The 25,504-nt window shown below is 44.7% G+C and overlaps 1 protein-coding gene and 1 long non-coding RNA gene across 4 annotated transcripts in view; one reads left to right on the top strand and one right to left on the bottom strand.

Annotated features, from left to right (window-relative positions):
- Positions 1 to 3,038, top strand: part of MTMR12 (myotubularin related protein 12) — a 65,836-nt gene extending 62,798 nt beyond the window's left edge. For both annotated transcript variants that reach the window (XM_074995704.1, XM_074995705.1), the window contains one exon: positions 160 to 3,038. In XM_074995704.1, coding sequence (XP_074851805.1) covers positions 160 to 732 — 573 coding nt within the window. In that variant the 3' untranslated portion in view covers positions 733 to 3,038. The remainder of the gene's footprint in view (positions 1 to 159) is intronic.
- LOC142013830 (uncharacterized) lies at positions 606 to 25,439 on the bottom strand. Of its 2 annotated transcripts, none has more exons than XR_012645802.1 (5): positions 25,351 to 25,439; positions 14,679 to 14,796; positions 6,956 to 7,183; positions 4,605 to 5,025; positions 606 to 743 (listed from the first exon to the last, which is right to left on the bottom strand). It is a non-coding gene; the product is annotated as an uncharacterized LOC142013830 (long non-coding RNA). The 2 variants fall into 2 exon arrangements; XR_012645801.1 differs by lacking the exon at positions 25,351 to 25,439 and adding an exon at positions 24,734 to 24,858.
- Between the last annotated feature and the right edge of the window lie 65 nt (positions 25,440 to 25,504).

Below are 25,504 nucleotides of genomic sequence, written 5' to 3' on the forward strand. Positions count from 1 at the left end.
GTAGACAGGTGCGAGTTAAATAATAAATCAGTGCAGCTTTGTTTACCAGGAGGTGTCTTAGTAGTTCAGCATTATTTTATGGTAGCTTGGCTCATTTCAAATGTTGGCTTCAATTTAGAATACGCAATTTACTTTAGTGTGTTTTATATTTTTTTATAGCATCAACGACAGCTTTCTTTGCCACTGACGCAAACAAAATCTTCTCCAAAAAGAGGATTTTTCAGAGAGGAAACTGATCATTTTATTAAAAACATTTTGGGCAAAAGAATTAGCAAACTGATAAATTCTTCAGATGAGCTTCATAATAACTTCACAGAATTCTATGATAGCTGGCACTCTAAGCCTATTGACTTTCATGGACTTCTGCTGCCTCACACTGAAGGGCCAGTAATCAAAGTTTGGGAACAGCGATACTTACGATGGATTCCGGAAGCCCAGCTGCTGGGTGGTGGTACGGTGGCCACTGCAACTAAAATCTTGGACATGATGGAAGAAGTGCAGAGTTTACAGAAGGCAATGGATGAAAAACATAGTCAAACAGTTCCCCAAGGCAGGGAAGCTCTTCCGATGCTGAGAAATTCTGCTCGTTTATCATCTTTGTTTCCATTTGCTTTGCTTCAGAGGCATTCTTTCAAGCCAGTTCTGCCTACTAGCACTTGGAAAGACTTGGAAGATGAGGAAGACTTGGCCAAGAGAGATGATGAATTTGTTGATTTAGGTGAAGTGATTTGACTTGACTCAAACTACAGAAATGGAAGTAATGGCACAAATTTCAGTCTGAGTTGTACATGTTATACTTTACTTTTAAATGTTATGCTGTATCCTAATTGATTAACTCTTTCAAGTTTCTGCCTCTGGGTTCAACCAGAATGCTAAAATCTTAACCGAGGTCTTCAGCACAGAAAGAATCAGCTATCATATTAATATTTTTATATAGTCTGTGGAAAAAACCTTGATATACTTCCATTTCCATCTAGCAACACTTTACTGCAGACAGATTTTACAGGGGTTGAAGAGAGACACTGTTTTGTTGTGAGCAAGGTCTGCTCTGTAGCATATGTCAAGAAGAAATGAAATTTATAAAATGGCTATTCAGTCCTAAGGAATTAAGTTTTTTGTCTAACTTTATATGCTTGATATGAATTTCTCTACATAACCACTAAGATGGTTGCAACGTTATTGGAAGCAGCTGGTTAAACTGTCTTTGTAATCTTTCTCCAGAAGTGGTTAACTGGGAGGAAATGGAGAATTGTAAATACATAGATACAAACAAGTATAATCCTTCATTCTCTGAAGCTGCGAAAATACCATCCACAGTAGCCAGGGCTTATTGCTCTAATGTAGGACATCATAAATTGTGGTTTGGCCATCCTCTTCTATTCTGGTCAATTATTGCTTCTTGGCCTACAGAATTTTACTTTCCAGGTGGTATTATAGTGGGCAGTTTGGCTGTTTTCAGCCTTGCCATGTGCTTAATTTAAAGTCACCGGGACATTTCGCATCACAAGTCTGTCTTCTCATTCCCACCATGCAATACAGTCCTGTTTGCTGCTAATTATAGGTAATGATCACCTTGAAAGACTCAATTCACCACGAGAAACTCCCCTCAGATGGAGTAGGACTTTCATGCTGGGGTCCCAGCTTGATGCCATTTGCATTTCATGGCTTTTTTTGTAGCTTGGCCCTTTGCTAAGGGTGGTGAGGAGTTTTATACCCAAGAAAGCTGGATTACAACTTATTGTCACTTGTTTTATGAACTTGTGGCATGCATTTATTATGAATGTGGCCTTCATGTAAAAACTGATCGTAGAATCCAGTTGCTGGATTTTGGCATAACAGTACCTCAGTGATAAAAGCCATATAAGAAATGCCGGTCACAAACCTCTTGATCTAGTGTGTATAAACTCAGTTTTTAATGCAGATAGTTGTACTTTGTAAAATCCAAATTTTTACTTTTTATGAAATATCATATCTGTGATCATTTTTCACCCTTAAGTGCATAAAATAGTCCTCAAAATGGAAGAAAGTCATAAAAGCCTTTACTTTGGTGAAAGGATTAATACTGTATGTTAGGTGTTAAGGAACTTTATTCTACAATCGGTCAGTTCATAGTGATCAGGAATGTTTAACCTGGTTGGTAAAGAGGAGTCTTAAATTTTGCACTGAATTATATTCCTTATGAACAGCTGATCCTGTCTCTTCTCTGGCTTCTCTGACCTGTTATAAACCAAGACTGATCTGCTCGGAAATAAAATAAACTGATCAGGGAAAAGATGATGGATCAGTGCAGCTGGCTGCCAAACTGAAGCGTCTCATGTTTTGATTGCCTTAAGTCTTAATAGTGAAGACTGTTAATTTACACTAGCACTACCCTTACTTTCATAGTGCATATGAGCCTTCTTAAAAGTAGCACTTGCCGTAATTGGCTGTTTTGCACTCATGTCTTTCAAACTAACGGATTTTAATTACTGTAATCCCAAATCAAGTGTCTCAAATAAGTATGGAATAGTCTCTCTACAAAGTAATACAACTCGTACATTTCATGGGCAACAGTTATCTTTTCTAAGATTATAATTACTTGGATTTCAAATTTTTAAAATGCTGCCATTGAAAACTTTATTTTTTATATAGAAAAATTCCATTTGTGCTTTTGAAAGTCATGTTGTTCAGTTGTTGTAACGTGTTCAGTCATGAAACTTATGTATTTATATAGGAAAATGGATGTCAGATATCTTTGTATAGAAAATTCTCAAGTGGATTTGTATAAAGGAGATATTTATGTGCAGGATGAAACATGGGAACACTTCACTAATGTAAATGTATGGTGAATGCCATCGTTATGAGTTCTGTTTCGGCACTGTGGGATTGGAAGTGTACTTAACTTTACCAACTTGTGGTTTTCTGTTTATACCTCCAAGTTTTTACACTGAATGCAAATTGCAGACGCTTTAACCGTATGTATTTTTAAAATCCTCCTATTGCTCTTATATAGGCTGTATAGAGAGCCTTTGTTAATAAAATCTACTGGCCTCTCTTTACATGAAATAGTTTAAATATACATTTTGTACTGAGTACACACCAAGAAATTTAAATCACAGTTAACTAGACAGTCAAGTTTTCTGTATTGACACAAGGTGATTGGAGTGGTTAAACATACTGTGCTTTTAAAGGCTTTGTATGTTTGCTAAAAATGAAAGAATGAAGCTAGTGTAGAACAATGCTTGTGACTCTTATTTCTGTTTTTGTTCTTTTTGGGGAACAAGGAGTTGTAAAATGAGGGACATCGGTGTATCTCTTAAAAGGGGAAAACTTCCCTTCTGCAAAAGGAAAACAATAGGCTCTTACGTTGTGCTGCTTTATGATGTACAGATGTGGTGCTGAAGGCATTTTAAAAAGCTAAACTGGAAACTCAACTTAGGATTTATCTATGACAAAAGCCTTTTGACTAAGTCAATTTCGAAATTGTTCTGAAGTCAGTGTGAAGAGCAGAGCGCTCGTGAGGAAAAAATTTTTAGTTGCTACTTTAAAACACTTCTTTAATGAAATGCTTTTACGGAAATATTTTCAAAGATTTGAGGCTATGCTTTCTCAGGTGTGAGGTCTCAAAGTAAATGTATTGTGAGCTCCCAAGATGGGCTCCATCTGGAAGACCAAACTTATGTAGTGGCAAAGTTCTGTGGTGTGTTTTTTTTGGGGTGGGTTTTTGGATAAGCAAAAAGGACAAAAAAAACACATTTTTTTTCTCATTAGACAGTTTTGTACCCCAAACCTGGTTAAACTCTTGGAGAAGGTCCAGTGTCTACTTTCAGCTCCCAGTAGAGCTGTATGTAAACTGTTTATAGCATTTCAACTGTTCACAAGGTCCTAATCAGAGCAGTGCCCTCTTCCCCATTCCACAAATTGTAATGATCTGAAAACTTTTTCATCATTTATGACTTTCTATAATAGAAAACAAAATATATGCTAGGCTGATCATTTAAAGATATTCACAGAATATTTTTCAGTTTATGGGTTTTTTGGCAGCTCATGATGCAGAAAAAAACATCCTGAAAGTGGTGTTTTCTGTTTTTGATTATGCAATTTTCCTTTATTTAAAGAGAATCAGTTCCAAGATTGGTCATCCTGATTTCTCTGGTCATCTTGAGCGCTCATAATAGAATCTATGAAAAGTAAGTGTTTAGGGTATAAAAATATAGGGTTATCAAAATTTTAGGAACATTGGTGATATGTAGAAAGAACAGCCTGCAATCAAACTGCTGAAGCCTGAATTTGAAGCTTACATTGAAAACTCAAACATGTAATAAGAAAAGGGGTATTTTTTTAGAAAAATAGTAAAATGCTTTTAGCATTACATGTCTTAGGATGGTATCTACTCGGTTTCTTTTCTCCAGTGACACAATGGCCTGCTCAAGGGGCTTCTCCTGTTACTTTTAATGTTGTCTGCATGGATGCTTGCAGGCGTCTGCCTAGAACATTGCACGTTTTTGTGTTGACCTGAAAGTGTGTGTCAGGTGGCTAGGTGAGTGTAGATTCCCACACTAGACCATGATGACTGCTCTTCCTTTATTGGGCTGAAGAAGGACAGGAGTAAACAAAATCCTCACCATGGCAGTAGGGAAACATTGCTGAAAGGAAACCGCTGCACGGGCCAGGAGAGCTTTTCCTGCTAGAGTCCAGAGCTCAGATGTATTTTTAGATCAGGGTGGAAAGTGGACTTCAGTAGTCTTCACAGATGATGGATAACACATTATAAAAATGATTTATTTAAACCCCTGCGATAAGCCACGGTTTCTCAGGCTTCTAACATTCTTTCTTCTTCGAGTGGTCCCCCTGGGTGCTCCACAGTAGGTGTCGGGCTCGCCCCGGCGCTGCACATTGGAAATTTTTAGCAGTCTCTGTCGGGTTGCACATGTGCCGATGCGCACCGGTCCTTCACACGCCTTCGGTCACATGCATGATCCGGTCCCGGCCCCTTCCTTCTCAACCGCCAACAGCTGCAGATGGATTCCACTCCAGTTCCAATGCCTGAGAAAGATAAAAATTATGTTTTAATTTTGTTAATCTTGTTAATTATTAGTTTAGTTAGCATTGTTAATGTTGTTCTGTTAAATGTAGATATAGTTTAAAAAAAAAAAAGGGGGAGAGAGAAGAACGGAGGTGGCCGCCTTAAGCGGTCTGCTATCCTGAAAGCTGCCAATGTTTTCTTTTTTTCAGGACTGATTAGCTGTTAAGTCTTTGAATGTTAATAGGGCACTTAAACGCCCGGGCCGAGATGTCCTCGCCGGTGTTTAAGAAATGTGCGTCAGGCCCTGCCTACCTCAGATGGGCATAGCGCATGCATTTGTTGCCCTGGGGAGACCTACGTTCCACAAAAGTGTCCTCACTGCTCCAAGTCACGGCTAGAGCCAGAAAGGACAGGGAAATGAGGCTGAAAATGATTTTATTTGATAAGACCCTCCAACCTGAACCATCAGAGAAGCCCCATAAAGAGGGGCCCTCAGGCTCGCTCGCACAAGAGGAAGGTGGCTTCCCTAACCTCTTCTGTACAAAAGAAAAGAGAGCTTTCTCCAGCTCGATCCTTGCAGGACAAGCAGAGCACAGGGCTCTGACCCGCAGGCTGCTCAAAGCAGGATAGCTGTAGCACACACAGCTGCGCCGGGGCCTCCGGCCATTAAGCAGTTGGCAGCGGGGGTGCCTCAGCCGCCGGAATCAGCGGCACTGACTCCCACGGCACCGAGCCCTGTGGCACTGACAGCACCAGAGCAGGGGTACCCGGCACAGGACCCAACGGTGCTGGAGGAAGCTACCTGCGCAGCGCCGTGCACAGGGGCACCGAGCGCAGCTCCCCAACGGTGCTGAGGTCCCCGGCACAGGAGGGGGTGGCGCCTGCTTTGCAGGTATGGGGAAAAGTAAAAGCTAAAATCCAGCACCGCAGCCCATCCCTGGAGGCCACCGCATTGGTGTTATCGCCTAGCTCCCCCCCAGAAATACATCGGGCAGCAACTCCAATGGCCTGCTTCAGACCTCCATCCCCATTCCTTCAACCACCCTCCCCCTGGCTCAGACAACCTTCACCAATCTCCAGTAGGGACCCCCTGTGAATACTGTCACAGAGCATCTCCACCCTTCTCAGCGTCATCACAGAGGTCACGCTCGTCTAGACCCCATGCGTACGTTTTCCGATCATGGTCTAGATCCCCATCACCGGCCCCTTGCCCCTTGCCCCTGCTGTTATGGCCGTCCCTACCATCCTGAGCGCCGGCACAGGGGGTCCAGGTCCAGGGGTGGATCCCCACCCACACCTCGCCAACACCCCTTCACACAGCCTCACTCCCTGAGACGAACACAGCCTTCCCAGGCGGACGTTGGTCCACAGGCCCTGGACCTCCCCTCTGAATCCTCAAAAGGGCAAGCATATGAGCAAATCCAGGAATCGGGGGAATTAGGGGAGGTATATCATAGCGACACCTCTTTGTCCTGCCCAGATGAGGGGATTGTCCCTGGGGACATTTCCCACCCCCTGGACGACCTTAGGCAATTCCAAGAACTATTCAAGAGAGTAGCACAAACACAGGACATTCACATAGCGGAGGTGCAGGAGAAACATCATAAACTCCTGAAAAATTTAAGACCCCTGGCTTCATCTAAGATCGCTATCCCACTAGATGAAGCGATTATGGAATCAGCCACCAACATATGGCAGAGTCCAGCCACTACCCCTCCCACAAATAAGAGGGCAGATAAAAAAGACTTTGTTCCAGCCAAGGGCATGGAATTCCTGTTTAGCCACCCCCAACCAAATTCCCTGGTGGTCGAATCATCACAGCAGAGATCCAAGACACCCCAATGCAAATCAGGAGGGTCAGAAAAAGATGCGAGAAAATTAGACACGTTCGGTACAAAGGTTTATTCCTCCTCTTCCTTACTACTCAGAATGGCAAACTATGCAGCACACCTGTCAAACCACAACTTTGACAATTATTCCAGACTTGCTTCCTTCATGGATTTCCTTCCAGAGGATAAGAAACCGGTGCTGAAAGCGATCGTCGAAGAGGGCTATGTGGCCTCATGAACAGGAGTCCAGATTGCCCTGGATGTGGCAGACACGGCAGCACGCTCCACAGCCACAGCAGTGGTAATGCGTAGAGAATCGTGGCTCCAGACATCTGGCATTCCCAGAGATCTGCAAACAAAAATCGTAGACCTTCCATTTGATAAACAGAAGTTATTCGCAGATTCAACTGACTCAGTCCTACACTCCAGCAAGAACTCAAGAACCACACTTAGGACCCTGGGCATATATACCCTTCCGTACAGGAGGAAGAAGTTTTACCCCCAACAAAGGAGCTATGCTTATCAACCTCAGCGTACACAATACCAATGGAGCTATGACCAGGGATGCCACCACCAGCAGCAACAGTATAGGGCCCCCAGATGATGCCCCCAGCAGGGTCGCACACCCTCGGGGCAAGCCCTGAGACAGCAAGTTTGATGGGTATGTCGAGGACTGCAATATCAACACCATCCCTCAATGCCAATCCCAGCACATGTTCCATCATTGTCTCAAACCGTTCTACTCTCAATGGCAAAACATCACCACAGACAAATGGGTTCTGGAGATTATAGCCACAGGATACACGATCCCCTTCCAATCACTACCTCCACTGAAACTGCCCACCCAGCCCTTCTTCAAGGACCCCTCCCACGAGGCACGGTTAAAACAGGAGGTAGACCATCTCATGTTCATAGGGGTGGTGGGGAGAGTCCTGGAACAATTCCAAGGGAAAGGGTTCCACTCAGGGTACTTCCTAACAGAGAAGAAGGCTGGAGGCCAATCCTGGACCTACGGGCCCTCAACTGGCATCTGTGCAAACAGCGTTTCAGGATGATTACAATTGCCTCCATACTTACGGCATTGGACGATGGAGACTGGTTTGCAGCCCTCGACTTGCAGGACCGCGTATTTTCATATAACTATTCACCCGGCACACAGACGTTTCCTCCACTTCACAGTAGGCAGGGAGCACTTCCAATACAGAGTTCTTCCATTTGGTCTCTCTTCAGCACTCAGAGTGTTCACCAAAACACTGGCAGTAGTATCAGCTTACCTACACAGTCAGGATGTGTTCATTTTTCCATACCTGGACGACTGCCTACTGAAAGGGGCCTCAAAGGCAGAGGTCCTATGCATGATACACGTCACTACAAACACATTCACCTCGTTGGGCCTACTTATCAACCTCTCGAAATCAAAGACCAAGCCTACGCAGAATATAGAGTTCATAGGGGCACACACAGACTCTGCTACATCAAGAGTATACCTGCCCGATGCCTGTTTCCGCACCATCAGATCCCTGGTACAAGTGATGACATACAGCCCACAGTGCCAATCCTAACATGTCTACAACTGTTGGGGCACATGGTGACCACCACGTTCATGGTACAGAATGCCAGGCTGCATATGCAGGGCCTGCAGCATTGGCTGGCGAGCGTTTACAAACCAATAGTCGATACCATCCACAGGGCAGTATCGCCCCCAGCGGAGGTGCGCAGGTCACTGGCATGGTGGGCAGATCCCAAGAATTTACTAGTAGGGGTGCCCTTCCACCAACCACAAATCGCGATTTTCCTTACGACAGATGCATCCCACATAGGATGGGGAGCGCACATCGGCAACAAAGTAACTCAGGGGCTACGGTCCCCTGCGGAAAAGACATTGCACATAAACATACTAGAACTCAGAGGAGTGTTCAATGCGTGCAGACGCTTTCGGAAATACCTGCACGGCAAACTAGTCGGGATAAATACCGACAACACCACCACCATATTTTATATCAACCGGCAAGGAGGGGCCAGATCCCGTGCGCTATGCGTGGAGGCAGTCCGGTTGTGGAACTGGTGCATGGTCAACAATATAACGCAGAAAGCCTCATACCTACCCTGTGTCCACAACGTGAAGGAGGACCAGCTAAGCAGGTGATTTGCACTCACGCACAAGTGGCAGATCCATGCCAATCTGCTCCGACAAGTTTTTCACAAATGGGGGGTTCCCCAAATTGATCTGTTTGCCACTTACAACAACAAACGATGCCCTCAGTACTGCTCCAGAGCGGGCATAGGACAGCGATCCTTGGGGGATGCCTTCACGGTGCCATGAAAGGGCCCTCTACTCTATGCGTTCCCTCCCACGTCATTCATTCACAAGGTTCTAGAGAAAGCCAAAAGAGAGAGAGCACGCATAATACTGATAGTCCCAACCTGGGACCGACAGCAATGGTTTCCTCTGCTTCTGCGCATGTCATGCCTCCCACCACTCCCCCTACCGGTAGTGCTGGACCTTCTCACGCACGCTCAGGGGTCCATAGTGCACCCACACCCTCAAAGACTCCGCCTACAGGCGTGGCTAATCCATGGCTCAGCGCCTTAGACAGCACATGTTCAGAGGGAGTGAAACACGTCTTGGAGTCCAGTCGAAGGACTTCCACCAGAAGGACTTACGCGCAGAAGTGGAAACGATTCATCTCCTGGTGCTCTTCCAAGCAGTTGGCTCCTCAGGGCGTCCCTATAACTGCAATTCTAGAATACCTGCTGGAGCTAAAACAAGACGGACTCTCCCTATCCTCTCTGAAGGTCCATCTTGCAGCTATATCAGCATTTCAACATAAAGAGGAAGGGCCAACCATATTCGCCCATCCTGTGGTCACACGGTTCCTAAAGGGGCTGGTAAACCTGTACCCCCCTCGGAAACCGCTATCGCTGCCATGGAGTTTGGACTTGGTCCTCCACACGCTCTCGGGACCACCCTTTGAACCATTGGCCATGCTACCCCTCTGGCTACTTACCCTGAAAACAACCTTCCTTCTCGCCATCACGTCAGCCTGTAGGGTGAGCGAACTCGCAGCAATAATGGCAACGCCACCCTGCACGGTATTCTCAAAAGAAGCGGTGATCTTACGATTACACCCGGCTTTCCTTCCAAAGGTTTCCTCAGAGTTCCACATTAACGAACCAATAGTATTACCCTCATTTTATCCTAAGCCTCACAACTCTAGCAAAGAGGCGCAGCTGCACCTGCTAGACGTAAGAAGGGCGTTGGCCTTTTACATAGACAGAACTCAGCCCTTCCGGAAAACGGACAGACTCCTGGTGTCTCTCGCACCCAGGTTGAAAGGGGAAGGTCTATCCTCACAAAAAATTTCAAATCACATCGTATCCTGCATAAGACTGTGTTATGAGCTGAGTAAGACCCCTCTGCTAGTTCTGCCCAGGGCTCACTCCACCAGACCGATGGCAACGTCGACGGCCTTCTTCAAAGGCATCGCATTAAGACATCTGCAGACCGGTGACTTGGTCATCTTACGACACCTTTGTCAAGCATTATTCCATGCACCAGGTGTTCGATGAGGATACACGCCTATCAACAGCAGCCCTATCAAGGGCAAGCTGCACATAAGCGGACACCCACCTCCTTAATTGGGGTCACTGCTGGGTAGTCACCTACTGTGGAGCACCCACAGGGACCACTCGAAGAAGAAAGAGCAGTTACTCACCTGTGTAGTAACAATGGTTCTTCGAGATGTGTCCCTGTGGGTGCTCCACTACCCACCTGTCCTCCCCACTTCGGTGCTCTGTTTTCGTGTTTTTCAGAAGCATCTGGGGCAGTTGGTCAAGGAACTGGCAGGGACCAGATTGCGCATGTGACCGAAGGCGCGCGAAGGACCGGCGCGCATTGGCGCATGTGCTACCCAATGGAGACTGCTAAAAATTTCTGATCTGCGGCGCCGGGGCGAGCCCGACACCTACTGTGGAGCACCCATGGGGACACATCTCGAAGAACCATCGTTACTACACAGGTGAGTAACTTCTCTTTTCCCTACAGAACAGTGGTGGTGTCTCTCCCCCCATGAAGCTGATAGCATAGAACAGCTGTGTAGAGGAAAGAATGTTCAGTTATCAATGCTCACAACTGTGTGTTTTTCTTGCCACCTCTTCAGGACAGGCTGGCTAAACTTTCTGTTTCCCAGCAGCAAACATTTGAAATAAAATACACACCCAGTACTCATAACTTTAAATACAAAAATGATTCAAGTAGACAATTAACAATTATAAGCAGCAAATCATAAGCTTTTCATAAACACCTCACTTGGTACACATTGTAGGAGATTAGTTGCAAATGTAAACTAGAGGGTGCAACAATTACCTGTCTATATTTCAGCCAGATAACATTACCCTCGGTTTTAGCAACTCTCCTTTTAACACTTCTGACCAGATTTTCAAAATAGCTTTCAACCCATTATACAGACGTTCCAAGAGGTCTCAGCTCCTCTTTAGACAGTAAAGTTAGTGGGAACCAGACTCTTTAAATCTTTCTCCAAGATCCTCACAAAATGAACAGGCAATGTACTTTGCACACTGTGCGTTAGATAATGGCAGTGGCTGGAATAGTCAAGCACACTGGCAAATTAATTTTAATGTTGATAAAAGCAAAGTAAGGCCCATTAGGGAAAAAATAATCCCAACTATACATAACCGAATTAGTCACTGGAGATAGTTCTTTGAAAACGTCCATTTGATGTGCAGCAGCAGTCAAAAAAGCAAACAATGCTAGGAATCATTGGAAAAAGGGATAGAGAAAAAGACAGACTATCATACTGCCTCTATATAAATCCATGATCTTGAATACTGTGTACAGATGTGGTTGCTAAATCTCAAAAAAGGTATTTTGGATTGGAAAAGGATCAGAAAAAGGTTGAAATAAGTGCCATGTGAAGAGAGATTAAAAAGACTGGAAATTTTCATCTTAGAAAGGCAGAATATGATAGAGGTGTACAAAATCATGACAGATCTGGGGAAAGTGAATAATGAAAAGTTACTTATTCCTATAACATGAACCTAAGGGTCACCAAATGAAATTAATAGGTAGCAGATTTAACACAAACAAAAGTATTTCTTCACACGGTGCTCTATCAATCTATGGAACTCCTTGCCAGAGGATGTTGGGAAGACCAGGACTCCCACAGGGTTCAGAAGAGAGAAATTCATGGAGAACAAGTCAGTCAATACTTATCAGCCAGGATGGATAGAAATGGAGCCCTTAGTCTCCATCCAAAGTCTGGAAATGGGTGACAGTGGAGGGATCACTTGATTCTTACCTGTTCTGTTCACTCCTTCTAGGGTATCTGGGATTGGCCACTGTTGGAAGACAGGAAACTGGGCTAGGTCAAGTTTTGGTCTGACCCTGTATGGCTGCTGTTCTGTTCTTGTGAATTAGAGCTCTGGCTGGGGATGCAGGGTTTGAGATGCAGGAGGGTGCTGTGGGCTGGGATGAAGGGCTTTCGTGAAGCACTAGGGGGCTCAGGGCTCAGGCAGGGGATGGGGGTGCTGGAGGGTGACGCTCTGGCTGGATGTGTGGGGTATGGGGTAGGGCTGAAGGCTTGGGGTTTGGGCAGGTGTACCAAACTGGGATAGAAACACTTGGTGGAGAATGGGGGAGGATCAGAGCTGGGTCATGGTGTTGAGGCTCAGGGCTGTAGGCTCTGGACAGTGCTTACCTGAACTGGTTCCTGGAAGCAGTGGCATGTACCACTTCTGGCTCCCGTGCAGAAGTGGGACCACATGGCTATGTGCACTGTAACAGTCTCCCTGCTCCTGGCACCAGTCCCCAGGAAGACAGTCCCGTGCTTAAGGCAAGGGTTAGCCCTCACACTCCAGCACCAAGGGCCCCACTATGGTGCTCAGAAAGTGATGCCTCTGGCTCAGGGTGGGAGTTCAGACCCTCACCAAGGCAACAGCAGACTCCCTGAGCAGGATATGGCAACTTGTCAGTTTGCGGATGCAAGTGTCCTTGATAAAAATGTTGAGGACCATGGTGGGGCAGTGAAGGGCAGGTCCATCCAAGGAATTTCCCTTTACTGCTCTCACTGGCCACTGTCACCCCTCTTGAAGCACTGACTCCACAGCTTCCAGCCTACAGAGAACTGGCCAATGGGAGCTGTAGGGAACAGCACCTCCAGATGAAGGACGCTTGTCGGCAGAGCTGTCTGGCTGTGCCTCCACCAGCAACAACAGGAAGATACTTGTAGGGACCCCTTCATGGTTAGCCCTTACAAATAGGCCTGCTGGGGGTTGGGGGGCTAGAGGCAGAAGGAGAAATTGCCTGGAGCTTTGGGTGATTTAAAAGATCTTGTGCAGTTGCAGCTGTGGTAACAGTGGCTGGGAGCCTTGGGCCCTTTTAAATCACCCAGGTAGGTTGCAGGGATCTGAGGCAAATGCCTTGTAACTACTCGGAGTAAGAACTGGTGGCAGCAGCAGCAGTGCCCACACCTAATGCTGCCATTTAAAGCTCTTTGGCAAACTCCATCCTCTATCCTTCCCACTTCCAGAAAGACCAAAGAAAAGAACTGCTCCCAGCTATGGGATTCAAATACTTCTCTACCCATCTGCTTCTGGGGTTTCTAGTCATCTCTGCAGCTAAAGAGAGAGAGTCAGGGGCAGACCAGTTCAATGCCCCAAGAATAGAGAGCCCAAGACCCTTTTGTGGGACAGACTTCTTCAATGACCCATTGTCAATTCCAGGTAGTAAACCATCAGGTGCGGGGGGAAGATTTAACTTTAATCTGTGGAACTCGCTCATGAAATTTAAGGACTTTCTGCCCCAAGACTTAACCTGAGAGCTCATACTAGAGGAGGGTATGACTGCACTGATGTTTTTACCAGATGGCCTTGGACACCGCCCATTTGGCAGCCAGGGTGGTTACCTTGGCTGTGGTTATGAGGCGCAGTTTTGTCTTCAAACTGCAGGCCTGTCACAGGGGACGCTATGCTTCATCCAAGACCTCTTTTGACTAGGACGGACACTTTGCGGAGCAGCCAGATGCAATACTGCATGAACTCAAGGACATTCAGGTGAGCCTCCATTTGCTGGGCATGCGTACTCTATAGTCAACAATTAAACAATTCAGGCCACCCCCAACCTCCTAGGGCTGGGCCACCTGGGCAGGGTCCTGCTAGATTGAAGAAGGGACGAGGACAGAAGTTTATCACCATCCTGCCACTTCCCACTGACCTGCAAAGCACTTGGGGGAACTGAAGAACTGGTTTTGATGAGGCTCTTGAGAGCAATGCCCCAATCACTGTGGATCCACTTTATCCCTTTCTCAACCATTTACCTCCTTTCCAATCAACTTTGTTGAGAGTCAAATTGGACTGATTGGTGCTAGAAATTGTATCTCTAGGCTACACCTTCTAATTCTTGGCTACATCCCTCCCCTGCCTCTCTTCCCCATCTTTCTTCAGCGACCCTTCCCACAAGCAGCTCTTCATTCAGGATGTCAAAAACTACCTGCAGCTGGGGGTGGTGGTGAAGGTCCCTCAAGAAATGAGAGGGGAAAAGGGTTTCACTTCCACTACTTTCTAATATCAAAAGGAGGCCTATGATCTATTCTGGATTTGTGGTGACTCAAGACTGAGCCTCCTTCACCCGCTCCCTGGATCCAGCAGACTGGTATTCCGCATTCAAACTCAAGGATACTACTTTTTGTATGCTCGTCCTCCATGAATGCAGATGGTTCCTCTGTTTTATGGTGGTCCAGCAGTATTTCAGGTTTATGGTGCTGCCCTTTGGGCTCTTGTTGACCCCACATGTATTCACAAAATGCACAGCCCCAGTAACCACTTACCTGAGACGTCAAGATATCCAGCTCTATGCTTTTCGTGACGATTGGCTCATCGGGGTGGATCACGAGATCAAATACAGAGGAATCTTGATCTGATGCAATCCACCTGCCTCACCTGTACCTGTTAGTAAATTAAAAGAAATTGACTCTCATACTAGTGCAACAGGTAGAATTCATAGAGGTGGTCCTCGACTCTATCTGAGCCTGAGCCTTCAGTCTGAAGGCCAGTTTGCAAGCCATATTAGATTTGATCTAAAGGGTTGATATAAAGATCACCCACTCACCACTGCTTGAAGCTGTTAGGCCACATGGCAGCTTACACTTACATGATCTGTCATACCTAGCTCCATCTCCAGCCTCTGCAAGTGGGGCTGGCATTGGGCCACATCCCCAACTGGCATAATCTGGACCTGGTAGTCAGGATACCAGACCACATTCAGCTGTCACTGGTATGGTGGTTGGCTCCCAGGTTCCCTTTGTGGTGCTGTCCCTGACCCTGGTTTCCAATGTCTCAGACCTGGACTTGGGAACCCAGCTGGGCAAGCTTAGCAAGCTGGGCTACTGGTTCTGGGTTGGTCACTCCCTTCACATAAATGTCAGGGTAGTGTGCTTGGCCTACCAGGCTTTCCAATCCTACCTGGAGAGAAAACAAAAAAGCAGTTAAGTAGCACTTTAAAGACTAACAAAATAATTTATTAGGTGAGTTTTCATGGAACAGACCCACTTCTCTGTCCCACGAAATCTCACCTAATAAATTATTTTGTTAGTCTTTAAAGTGCTACTTGACTACTTTTTTGTTTTGATAGTATACAGACTAGCACGGCTCCCTCTCTGTTACTCTTCAACTGGAGAGAAAAGTGTTTCAAGTCCTGACCAACAATACTGCTGAATAGTTTTATACTCACAAGCAAGGCAGAGCCAGCTCTGTCCAAGCCTTTTGTCTGGAAGTTCCCTGGTTCTGGTACTTTTGTGTGCAGCCTGCCATTCATCTCGTAGCTGCACACTTTCCAGGAACCCAGAATGCACTAGCAAATTGCCCCTGCAGAGCCTTCTCATCATGCCACAAATGGTCACTCCATCCCAAGGTGGTCAGCATGACCTTCCAAAAGTGGGGAGCTCCCCAAGTGGATTTTTTGGGCCCCTCAGAACAGAAAATGCCACATGGTCTGCTCAATTCAGGTGGTTAAGTGGCTTCCTGTCAGATGCCTTCTTACTCCTGGGGTTGGGGACTGTGCTGTACATCTTCCTACCAGTGCCAGTAATCCACATGCCCCTCATGAAGATCACACAGGACAGTACAAAGGTAATCCTGGGTTGGCCTTGCCAACACTGGTTTGGTGTGCTTCCTTTCAGGCTGGATCTGCTGTCCCAGAACTACGGAAGTCTTCTGTACCGAAAACGGACAGCACTGATGGCTTGGGGGCTGCATGTTTAAATGCACAAGAGTTTGGGTGGTCAGTCCAGATCTGACAAGTCCTGTTGGGCAACCAGAAGCTCTCCATGAAGGTGACCTACCTGGCCAAAAGGATATGGTTCATAAGGTGGGTCTTGGACCACAGTATCAGGCCTGCACAGGCTTTGCTGCTCTCAATCTTAAAGTATCTTGTGCATCTCAATCTCCAAGCTTGTCCCTTCCATCAATTAAGGTCTACTTGGCCAGTTTATGAGACTTTCATCCTCCATTCCAGGACAGCTCAGCCTTAGCTTACGACATGAGTCTGTTTCTTTGCAAGGTCTGAAGCAACTTGACCCCCACCCCTCCTAGACCTGGGTCTAGTGCTGGTGCAATTTGTGGAGGCCCCTTTTGAGTCACTGGCTTCCTGTCTTCTCTTTCTGCTCTCCTAGGTGTTATTCCTGCAGGTGATAATGTCTATCCATAGGGTCTGTGAGATTAGGGCATTTACCTTGGAGCCATGCCATATGGTGCTGACAAGGTCCAGCTGTGACTGCACCCAACTTTCCTGGCTAAGGTTGTTTCGCTATTTCACATAAGCCAGAGACATATTCTTGCCTGTCTTCTTCCCAAAGCTGCATAAATCTGAGCAGATGTATAGATTACACTGTCTGGACATGTAGAAGGTGCTGGCCTTTTACATCAAAAGGCCCCATATTTGTGGGACTGAGTATCAGTACTTGCTACTACTGAGTACCAGCACCTCAGCAGCCCCAGATGCTGTGTTGCTCATGTCCATGCCATTACCTGTCCTCCTACCCCTCTGTAAGAGTGGCCAACAAGCAGGAACTGAAAGTACACAGGGCTGTTGGTGCTTGATATATCAGTGTATGAGCGTGACACTCCAGAGGACACCATGGCTGATCCTATACATACTGCTAAGGCAAAAATCTCTGACAACTGTGCATGTGGGTGTGTATGTACTTAGAATGCACATGAGCAACATTTCTTGAAGAACACCACTTAGGAAAGGTAGGAAGCCATTCTTCTTTTTTTATGTGTACGTTTGGGTTTATAATAATACATACATTGCCCTGCATGCTTTGCATTACCTCTGTATGGCACAAATCAGCATTCTTTCATAGTTACTTTCCTTCAAGCTTAATGAAAAACAGCTCAGGCTTGTAAAGATTTGTCATTTTTAATCCCTAGGGAAAATCCTATTAGAGTTCTATTTAGTGATTCTGAAGTCATTATGAAAATTCTAATTCACATGCAGTAAACTCAAAGCCAGCACTGATCTAGTCTTGTTCACTGTAAACATTTTTTAAAAAATTAAATCATGAAGTATTGAATAAGTACTTCATTACACATTATATAGAGTGGTTCCTGTACTCTCCAGCTAATGGCACTGGAAGTAAGCCATCTTCCTTGTTTGTGTTTGTGTTTCTAGCAGGCATTATCATACAGTATTTTTTTATTTATGCATGAATATGATGCAATAATAATATTTAATCAAAGTAGAATAGGTCCTCAAAATTATATCTTGTCATCAGAACACAGGAAAATAGAAGGCTGTGTACCAGTTTTGATACCTGTTGCAATCCAGCTTCACAAAAACTACCTGGATCCTTTACTTTTCATATCTAGGAATCCAGCCCCTTTGCTGACAACTGTTTGCCTGCTCCACTGAACTTTCCAGGTGGGTCCACTCTCTTAGAGGAGTCTTTCCTAACATACTTTTCTGGAAGCTTTTTAAGGTGAGAGACCATTTTTCCATTTGGTAGCTGCTCCTCTCGTCTAACTGATAAGTCTTATCTTTTCCCCCTTTCTCATCTTCCTGAGGAAATGGGCCATACTCTCAAAATATTGTTGTGCATAGGCAGGCTATGATAACTCATCCATTCAGCCTTCTTGAAGGGCAGTGTCCCAGCTGTAGTACCTGTGCTATAATATGTGAGAGAAGAACAGAAAATTATACTGGACAAATACATTGCAACAGTGGTGACCTCCATATGAATGGAAAATGCTATAATTGTAAAATATGGTTATAGTTGGAGGACCAATCAGCAGAATCCTCTCCATACATCTTTCGGTACTTTTGTCCCATTGCTGTCTTGTGTTACCACAGAAAAATGTTTCTCTTGCCATACTCCATGGCAAGGTGGTCTGGTGCTAAAATAGGGACTTACATGCCATCGATCACCCCCCTGCAGTTTGGGAATCCCACTGCTACAAAATTATCCACTATGTCCTGCACATCACAAAGACAATCCTGTGTAGTAGGAGTTGATTTAATGACCCTGCACATGCTGCCTGCAGTGAATTTCCTGACTCCGAACTGATTTCCAACTGACTGGCAGTGATCTGGCATTACAAGTTTCCACAGTACACGTGCCTCGCACTTCTCAGCTGTCAGAATGGCTCTCGTTTTACTGTCCCTGCCTGGGAAGGTTGGGGTGAGTTTGGTGACCAGACCCACGAATGTGGCCTTCTGCATCTGAAAGTTCAGCAGTCACTGCTCACCATACTACTGCTCATCATCCCACCTTGAGTCCAGAACCAGTGCTTGACCATCTGCAGCTGCTCCACGAATACTGGCAACAGCCTTGAATTATGTCTTTCTGTTTCCCACAGCCATCTAGCCATCAAGGAACCATCATTTTCACTGCAGCTCCTCTTGTGGTTTTGCTCGGGTGCCCTGTGCTTGCAATGCTCATGACAATAGTACTGAGCTGCCCATGCTGCTGCCAGAGTGGTGAGCAGCGAGAATGGATATGTGGGTTTGAGGGACTTTGAACAGACAAGAACTCTAAGCTTCTCTGGGTCCATGCTAGCCTTGTAATGGTGTGTGCGAGGCTAAGAAAAAGTGGCACAAAAAAGCTTTTTCCTGTTGGTTTTCACAGGGAGGGTGGAGGGAGTGCAATGCACTCTGGGACGCTAACATCACACACCCACAACCAGAAACTGGGACCAAAACCCAGAATGCCAGGGGGCAGCAGGAACTGCAGGACAGGAGCCCACAATGCATTGCTGACACAGTCAAACCTAGCAAAGTTAATGGGGACGCACTCCATCAACCTTCTGATCAGGTGTGGACAGGCACCCTAATTTTTACAGAACCAAGTGGTATAAAGTCGACTTTAATAAATTCCACTTACTCTGAGATGGGGCTGAACCAATGGGAAGTTGAACCCTGGCTTCTAATCATCCCTGCACAACTCATTTCAGTCTCCTGAAGCATTGAGAAACTTCCAAAACCATTCTGTGCCAGCTGGTATTGAGTTGAACACTGGGGTGGTAGCCTGGAGGGTATTTTATTGCTGTCTGCATCAGTACCAGTGCACTCCTTGTGAAAATGCACATCATCAACACAAGAAGTGTAGTGAATATATGCACAAGCAATTGTAATAACTGGTAGCTGGATGGTGATGTAATTTAGGTCAACAGAGTTTTGTAGCATAGCTATGACTTGAGAAAGAGTTGCAAAGTAGGTTTCTGTTCATCTTCAGAGGCATCTGTGATAGGGTTGGTTCCGATGCAATTCCCTGTTCTAGCTGGAGGGATTGTCATTCCCACTTATTTTTCTACTAGAATAATTTAAAGCTCTGCTTCATCCTCTTCCGTTCTGTGATTCATTGCTTGCCGTTTTCTATTAGTGATGAATGTGTGAATAAAGATGTGCAACTGAGTAAGAAATGTCTGACCTGATAATTTTCTTTGTTAGCAGCTTCTCTTCTAATTCATCCAACTCTGGTACACTGGTAAATTAGCAGAATACAGATTAATTTTTCCCTAATTGGAGGCTTAAATGTATAGTTGTCTTAAAGTTAGTTAATACATTATATCAAGTTGTTATCTGAATGCTAATAATGGGTTGCTGAAGCTTTGGAATAACTCTTCTGGTGGCCTGAGCTGAGAGTGGGGCTTAAGCATAGAGCCTCAGCTACAAGGTTGGACTTCCAAATTTCATTGATAGGGGCATTATCCTATTAGTACTGAGTAAGGAGGGAAACTTGGTAATAACTTTCTCATTCAATCAGATAAAAGCCATGTTTTAACTAACTGGCTAGCTTCAAAAGCTGAACTTTGTTTGATGTTCAGAAGACTCTGTGGTCTTCAGTATGCACAGAAAGAGAAACTTTAACTTCTGTTTGTTCAGACCCTGCAGGTAATTACATTTATTTCAATTGAGATTGAAGTCTACAGGCTAGTTTCAATTCAGATTTGCCTTTTCAAAGGGATTCCTGCGTAAATACCAGCTCTTTGTCATTAGTCTCATGTACTACCAAAGCCATGGTTTGGTAACGTTAACAAAGTGCTCAGGTCAGATTGGATCAGATCAGCCTGAGCAGCCGTCACCAGCTCTCTTTCCCCCTTGTCAGGGGAATCACCTGCCCCTGCTGCAGCAGCATCTGCTGGGGCTGAGCTGGGGAAGTGCTGTGCTCCACCAGCTGACCAGCCCTTTAAGAGGGAGATCCCCTGCCCACCCCCACCATGGCAGCAGCTGCTGGGCCTGAGCTGGTGTCCACACCCCCACTCGACTTGTGCCAATTTTGACTTACGCCAGGTTTCCCAGGAACATAATTCCTGCACAAATTGTTGTGTATTGTTTATATGATCTTCTTTGTTTAGTTGCAGCAACAAGGCTTGCAAACAAAAAAAAAAGGTGGGGGCGGGATGCTATTTTGATTTTTACTTGTAACTTGAAACTTTTGTGTACCTCTCTTTGCTATCTAGTTATATATATGTTTAATGAGTTGACAATTATTTATGTACTTGAACAGAAACAGTGAGGGATTTGCTGTATTTGGAACTGAAGCAGATATTTTATTCACGTAATCTTTATGAATTTTATATTAAATACTTGATTGACTCCACGGTGCCAATTACAGTAGAACTTCAGATTTATGAATATCTTGGGAATGGAGGTTGTTCATAACTTTGAAATGTTCATAACTCTGAACAAAACGGCTGTTCTTTCCAAAGTATATAGTTGAACACTGACTTAATACAGCTCTGAAACTTTACTATGTGTAAGGAAAATGCAGCTTTTAACCATCTAAATTTAAATGAAACTAGCCTAGAAACTGTCTTCTTACCTGCCAAATCTTTTTTTTTCAAACTTCCCCTTTTTTTAGCAGTTTACATTTAACACAGTACTGTATTCGCACTTTTTTTTCTTTTGCTGAGTTACTGCACATTTCCAGTTGCAAATGAGGTGTGTGGTTGAGTAGTTAGTCTGTAACTCTGGGGTTCTGCAGTATAACCAGTTTTGGTGGTAGCTTCCACAAGGTGACACCTCCAGTTAATTTTTACAAAGGTCATTGATCTGATTTCAGAAAAGATTATGTTTAATGTTATTGCTGTTGAGCCTGACTTATTTTAACCACCAACCTGCAGATGAAAGGCCAGATCTGTCTTTCTTTTGCCACCAAGGTCTTAGCTGTTATTAGTGTAATTGTGATTTTATGATGTATTTATACTATTAAAATAGGACTACACAGTGCCAACTACAGGGTACTATCACTCTTAAGATCCAGGCCTGAAAAATTATTTATCCAAAGTTAAAGCCTTATCATAGGCTTTTTTGTCCAAAACTGGCCAATCCAGTTCTATGTACAAGCACCTCACCTTAAAAATTTAGCTAATATCCTTCAAGGAGGAGAAAGACTTTAAAAATAAAAACAAAGCCACAAGGATTCCAGGAACAAGCAGTTACAGCATATGAATTCAGCAGTGGGGAGAATTTGGAAACACTTGAGATTCAGGGACCCTCTTTCAAATGAGGTAACTTTAATAAAGCATATCTTTTTTAAGATTTCCTAAGATGCCTTTCACTGTTGATATTTCAGTACTATACAAAAACTAAGGATGCTTTGAGGATTTAATTCAAAGCTTACCGATGGCTTTTGGAAACTTTCTATTTGCTTCAGTGGTCTCTGGATCAGTCCAGAGAATGCCCTACTGATGACAATATTGTCATATCCTCTTTCATTTTCTATGTACTTGTTTGGCTGGTTCTCTTCTTATCTTCTTTATTGTCTTTAGTCTCACCAGTTGTGGATTGGCTCTGGCAGGATGGTATTATCAGGGTTAGGTCTCATCAAAGAGGTGTGTTTTTAAATCTAAAACTCAACATGGTCAAGATGTAGTTCCAAGTGATTGACTTGGGAAGGGTGTTCCACACGTGCCTCTGCCTCTGAAAGTAATCTGCCTTTGCAGCTTGAATTGGTCCAAACTAAGCAAAATGTGGAATAAACCATCAAAATATTTTAGGCAACAGCATTGGTTAGATCAGTGAGGTTCTTGTGGCAAAGAGGGAAGCGTCAAACATGCTGCTGTGAACCATTAACTATTCTCTGTAGTTATCCAGCCAGTTATGCACCCACCTTATAGTAGCCTCATCTAAGTTGTATTTGCCTAGTTTATTGATAAGGAGATTGTGTGAGACTGTATCAAATTCTTTACGAAAGACAAGGTACACCACATTCACCACTTCTCCCTTATCCACAATACTTGTTATCCCATCTAAGAAAGCTATCAGATTGGTTTGACATGATTTGTTCTTTATAAATCCAGGCTGGCTATCACCTTATTTTCTTCCAGATGTTTGCAGATGAATTATTTAACCACTTACTCCATTATCTTTCCTGGCACAAAAGTTAATCTGACTGGTCTGTAGTTTACTGGGTTGTTCTCATTTCCCTTTTTACAGATGGGAACTATATTTTTGCCCTTTTCCAATCTTCTGGAATATTTCCCAATTTCCATGACTTTCCAGAGATGATAGGTAAAAACTCAGATACCTCCTCTACCAGCTCCTTCAGTATTCTAGATGCATTTCATCAGGCCCTGGTAACTTGTAGACGTCTAACTATTCTGAGTAATTTTTAACTTGTTCTTTTTTTTATTTTATATGTTCATCCCCTTCTCACTAGCATTCACTGTGTTAGGCATTCCTTCATCATCAGACTTCTTTGTTTCTAATCTAACACAGAGACTCTCAATGTGTCTGTCTCCTACGTCCACCTCCACCTCAGTTCAGGTGTGTATATATTTAATATATAAGGCAACTCCTCCTTGTTTACCCCTCCTGTCCTTCCTGAGTAAACTGTACCCTTCTATGCCAATATCCCAATCGTGTGTATTGTCCCACCAAGTCTTTTTGATACCAAGTATGTCTTAGTTGTTTTTATTTATTAGTACTTCAAGTTCTTCTTGCTTATTACCCATACTTCTTACACTTGTATATACGCATCTAAGATAATGATTTGATTTTCCTCCTGGTTCTGCCTAGACCCTCCTTGTTCTCTGTTATTATAGACCATGTTCCTTCCCATTTCCGACCCAACTCCCAGGTCTCCATGTCATCCCTTCTGGCCTGGCAGAAATGTGACACAACCCATTTACCTCACGGAGGACCAACATACATACAGGATTTCCCTGACATAGTAATTTCATAAAACCAGCCAAAATTCAGAAGTGGTACAGATCGAATTCCCAGTTTGTCACACAAAGTCTGACTGAATTGTAGTGACTGACCTTTCTGGCTTTTGCTCCTAATTATATAGAATGGAGATGTCTGACAGGCTGTTTCCAGCTTTAAAAATCAACCTTTTTGCTATCAATCATTATCTGCAAAATTGAATCCTTTACACTGCTCTGTCCACCAGTAACTTTGTTTCTCTGTCACCAACATCGTGGTATGTGCTGTATGTCGCTAAAACGACACAATCAGCTTTGTCTTGGCACTTGCCCTCACCTTTTGTTTTCACTACAATTACTGAATTGTTAGATCACTGTGCCCCTAGAGAGTCTGATAAGCCCTTCCCTGTTTGAGAACATCTTTGCTAGCACAATACTCAGAAGATTCTGAGATACCTCTGTAGCTCCTCCTCTCCCTTTTGGGTGTGTGGATAATATTTTAACATGGAGGAGTCGATAGATGTTTCTTTATACTTTTAAGAAATTATAGAATCATGCATGTTAGAGATTAGATTGGCTCATTCCCCTGTAAATGTGGGATGTAATTCTTTGGCACAGGATCTGAGTAAATTGAGAATAAACCTGTTTTTGGAAAATAACTTGAATGCTCTGATCCTTAAGCTGGAAACTATGATGCACGTTGTGTCCTCTTACTCCCATAAATAGCCCTGCTGAAGTCAATGGTGCAACTCATATGATTAAATTTAAGCACATGTGTAACTGTTAGTTGCATCTAGTTCACAATTCCAGACTTACCAAGTCTCACTCTTTTGTGAAGGGTGAATTTTAAGGGTGTTTCACTTCCCCTGTCCCCAAATTGGAGAATTCTGTGGTAAGTTTTCAGAGATATACAGGAGAAAGCTTTAATTTTCTTTTTAAAATAGCTGTTCACAGTGCCCTAGCATGAGATACCATGTCAGATATATGCTGGGCTCATTTAACAAATAAGGCATCACAGTCTTTACCCTAATGAATACACAGTCTCATTAGCAAGTGATGCTCACAATGTCTGAATTTTCTGGGAAGGGCTGGACTGCACTATAACATCACATTTATTATTTTAACAATGCTTGAATAGGGGTTTGTTTTTTGATTAAGAGACAAAACGATTTACTAGTTCCCACCCAGCACAAACTGTTCCTCTGCACCAGTCCAACACCTGCCAACTTTCACTCACATTAACAATAGTAATCAGCGATGACTCAAAACTGAAGCCTGTTATCCTCAGCAACACGCAGATTTCAGTGGTTTGGAGAAGAAGAATCCGAGTTCTGCTTTAGTAAAACCGAAGTCTCAAGCTTCATGTATTCAGCAAATTGAAACTCACCCTTTTGCCTATCAATTGGCCAGACATGAATCCTTGCTCCCAAGCACTCCGTTATTTCTCTACGAGGGGGAACCCTGGACCCTCACTTTCCTATCCATCAGGGGGATTCCTGCAACCAGTGGCCTCCCTTCCTTTTCCGGAGGGCCCCTGAGAGGACTTCCCACACTTTAACTGGCCTCTTGCCTTCTCCCTGTAGGGAATCTGCCCTCCCAACCCCCCTTCTCCTGTCCCTATGGGCGATCTCTGTCCCCTCCTACGCCCCCTCCCTATCTCCTGTGGGGAATCCCCTGTCCCTGTGCTGGGGATGCCCAGCCCTATCACTTCCTTCCCCCTCCCTGTGGGGGATCCCCACCGCCTAACCGTCCCCATCCTGCCTCCCTGAGGGAGGTCCCCACTCCCATCGCCCCATGGGGGACCCCGCCCCCCAACCGCCCCTTCTCTCGCGGGGGAGGACTCCGCCCCCCTACCAGTCTCGTGGGGGGGGGGGAGGAATCCCCGCCCCTGCCCCTCTCCGGTAGGTGGGGGGAATCCCGCGCCCCAGCGGCCTGTCCGGCTCCTCCCGGCCCCGGCTCTTTCCGGTGCCCTCCCCCTGCCCGGACTGCCACATCCTCCGCTGACATC

Source organism: Carettochelys insculpta, chromosome 5, assembly GCF_033958435.1.
Source record: "Carettochelys insculpta isolate YL-2023 chromosome 5, ASM3395843v1, whole genome shotgun sequence".
NCBI lineage: Eukaryota > Metazoa > Chordata > Testudines > Carettochelyidae > Carettochelys > Carettochelys insculpta.